We start from the raw sequence: 3,013 nt of genomic DNA, 5'->3' as shown, positions 1-3,013 counted from the left end.
TTTGGCGACATATTCTTCATCAACGAAGTCACAGTTATTTCCGGGAGAACAGGAGGGAAGAATGTGCGCGACATCGTCCCGTTTCTAGGGCTCGTACAAACTAGCTTCTGACATTTTCACTCCCCCCCTATCCTGCACACTCCCTTCCTATCCTGCCGCCAGCTGAACGAACTGCTGGTTGTGCCGCTCGTTTTGTATCGCCTTGTAAGTTGTGCTTGCTCGCGCCTCCTGCTTTCTTCCGCAGATCCTCTCTTCATTCTCAGTGCATTACTTCCACTCGGCTTCATCAACCTACGTCGAGCTGTTCTCCGTGACATCAAACAAGGAATCTACGTACTCTCTCAATTTTGGAGAGGTGGCTACTAGAAAGATCATGCTCACAACATCGGATTCCCAAGTTTATCTGTCGGAAATTCAGGTTTCTGGAACTAGTTCGCCTGGTGAGCAGTCTCTTTGAACAAATGTTAGATGGGCTACTTCGCTCTGTTGGTGCTGTCAAAGAAGAAATGCCCTCTTTTGCAATATCTTGGGGTTTATTTTACGCGTCCATCCTGTTGGCGATGCATTGCGGTAGGCCCCGCCGCTCCTACCCCTTGCCCTAAGGGCTGGTATCAGGATTTGAAGGCTCAAACAGCATGCAAGATATGCCCTGAGGGATATTTTTGCGAGGACAGCACAGTTACGCCGTCATCGAAGTGTCCCCCGGGTTACTACTGCCCCAAGGGGTCGTACAATGGGCATGAATACCCATGCCCCCTGGGAACTTACAATAAACTAGGAGGTGCCAAAGGAGCGTCAGAATGCCTGCCTTGTCCCGTAGGAAAATACTGTGGCTCGCGCGGCCTAGAGGAACCAACAGGAGAATGCTTAGCTGTGAGGTTTCCTCTATTCGTAGTTCTTGTGAAAATAAGAAGACACTGAATATCCCCTGCGGTGTGCCTCGCTCCCAGAAGCACATTGCTCTATGTATTGTCGTGCAACCTCACAGGGCTATTACTGCAAAGGTGGGGCGTGGTCGCCTGCTCCTCACCCCGATGAGAAAAATCCAGACGGAATTCCCGGATCAGCAGGCAGCCTATGCCCGATTGGCTACTACTGCCAAGAAGGAGCAGAGTCTCCAGAACCCTGCCAAGAGTAAGAAGACACATTTTTGTCGCGTTTCCATGCCCATAATGTTCAGCTTAACTGCTTTCCGTGCCTGGCTGATAGTCGGCGGGTGCGCAGTGCAAAGCCAGTGGAATTTGTCAATTGTCCGCAGGGGGACGAGCTCGTCAGTTGCCGGAGGCAAAGCGCAAAGCGACTGCCTGCCGTGCCAGCCTGGGCAGTACTGTTCAAGCACGATGGGGACTGGGCTTTGCGCTGAGGGGTACTACTGTTCAGGCGGCAGTACAACAGCTACACCTACGGATAATACCCACGGAAACGTATGCCCAGCCGGTTACTATTGTCCGGAAGGATCTTATGTTGCGCAGGTACGAAACGCTCATGAGTCTAAGAAACGCCCCTTGAAGTTTCCATGGTGGATATGTTCCTCACCCCCACTCCCCGGCATCTAACTTTATCCGCACCGCCTGTGTCTCTGAGGCTCGATTCAGCCCTGCCCTCCAGGTACATTCAGTGAGGGCGGAAGAGGAGAGTGCACTCCATGTACGGTCGGCTCGAGTTGCTCCAAGTCTGCGCTAACGAGTCCAGAAGATCTCTGCCCAGCAGGTCACGCGTGTGCCGAAGGCACAATATTCCCTGTACCCTGTCCGCCGGGCACATTCGCCGCTAGCCAAGGCAGCGCCTCGTGCGAGCCTTGCTCTGGTAAGAACAACAGCGACGTAGGAGTCTAAAGGATGTTCGAAGCTGGACCTATCGGTACACGGGTGACTCTCAGCTGTGCTTGGTATAGTATATATAGTATAGTTAGGGAAGGCTGCATGTGACCTTCCTCAGGTGGGTTTGTTTGCGACGATGCCGGGCTCGCTCGCCCTTCTGCACTATGTCCTAGTGGCTTCGTCTGTGCCAGTGGAGCTCGCACGGATCTACTGCCGCTACATGTATTTGGCGAGGACAGCGACGAATACGGGTTGTGTCCCATTGGTCACTACTGCCCATCTGGGTCCTCTACGCCGACACCTTGTGCTCGTGGGACCTTCCAGGTGCGAGTTTCCCTTCTATACTCCCCCCGCATCTCTCCTTTTCGGTGCGAAAAATCTCATAAAGCTCCGCCATGAAGCTCTTAGCATGCTCTGGTCATTGCCTTGGCTTAGGATGGAGTTGGTGCACTGGACTGCAAAGCCTGTAGTCCAGGATATGCATGCACAAAAGAAGGCCTAACAACTCCGCAGACTCCCTGCGACGCTGGATATTACTGCTTGAAAGGTTCGGATACAACTCGCCCTACGGACGGACTGACTGGCGGACGGTGTCCTGCTGGGTGGCACTGCCCTTCCGGCAGCATTATGCCACGGGCGTGCTCTCCTGGCCAGTACACCTCGGAGCCTGGGCAGGCAAAATGCAAACCTTGCCCTGCGGGATTTGAATGCCAGTTGTTGAGCTCCACGCCAACTACATGTCCTGATGGGCTGGTGAGTTCAACAACGAAACCCGGTTCACTATTGGCGGCGTGGCTCAACTGGGGAACTCGGTGAAGGCCCCGATTCCGCAGCCGTTGTTGTAGAAACTCATATTCCATATCCGTTCAATGTGTATACGCATGGTTAACTGTTTAAAAAATTTTAGGTCCAGGCGAAACCACCCAAGATCATGTGACTCAACTAAGCTAGTCTTCGCTAACTCAGAAGCGCATGCATGAAAGGCTTAACATCATTGCGTCTAGCAAGTATTGTGTGTGCCGCCTAGGTTTGTCTCGAAGGAACAATGAAGGGAAGTCACTGCCCGTACGGTGCCTACAGGGTGCTCAGCGACACTTCTGAGCTGGAAGCTGCTTGCGCCCCCTGCCCAAGAGGCAAATATTGCCGTGCTGGAGTCATTGCGGGCCCGTGCGCTGCTGGGTAAGTCGGAGGCG

General features: G+C 53.4%; 1 protein-coding gene across 1 annotated transcript in view; it reads left to right on the top strand.

The window, feature by feature from the left end:
* EMH_0066870 (uncharacterized protein) overlaps positions 1 to 2,322 on the top strand; it is a gene marked incomplete at both ends in the record, with an annotated part of 5,134 nt that extends 2,812 nt beyond the window's left edge. Inside the window, 5 exons of the mRNA XM_013498558.1 lie at positions 245 to 440; positions 575 to 873; positions 989 to 1,134; positions 1,259 to 1,472; positions 1,939 to 2,322. Of these exons, the coding sequence (XP_013354012.1) occupies positions 245 to 440; positions 575 to 873; positions 989 to 1,134; positions 1,259 to 1,472; positions 1,939 to 2,322 (1,239 nt within the window). The remainder of the gene's footprint in view (positions 1 to 244; positions 441 to 574; positions 874 to 988; positions 1,135 to 1,258; positions 1,473 to 1,938) is intronic.
* Between the last annotated feature and the right edge of the window lie 691 nt (positions 2,323 to 3,013).

The sequence above is a fragment of the Eimeria mitis genome, genomic scaffold, assembly GCF_000499745.2.
Source record: "Eimeria mitis Houghton genomic scaffold, Emh_scaff3521, whole genome shotgun sequence".
Lineage (NCBI taxonomy): Eukaryota > Apicomplexa > Conoidasida > Eucoccidiorida > Eimeriidae > Eimeria > Eimeria mitis.
This window is presented reverse-complemented; position numbering and strand designations above follow the sequence as displayed.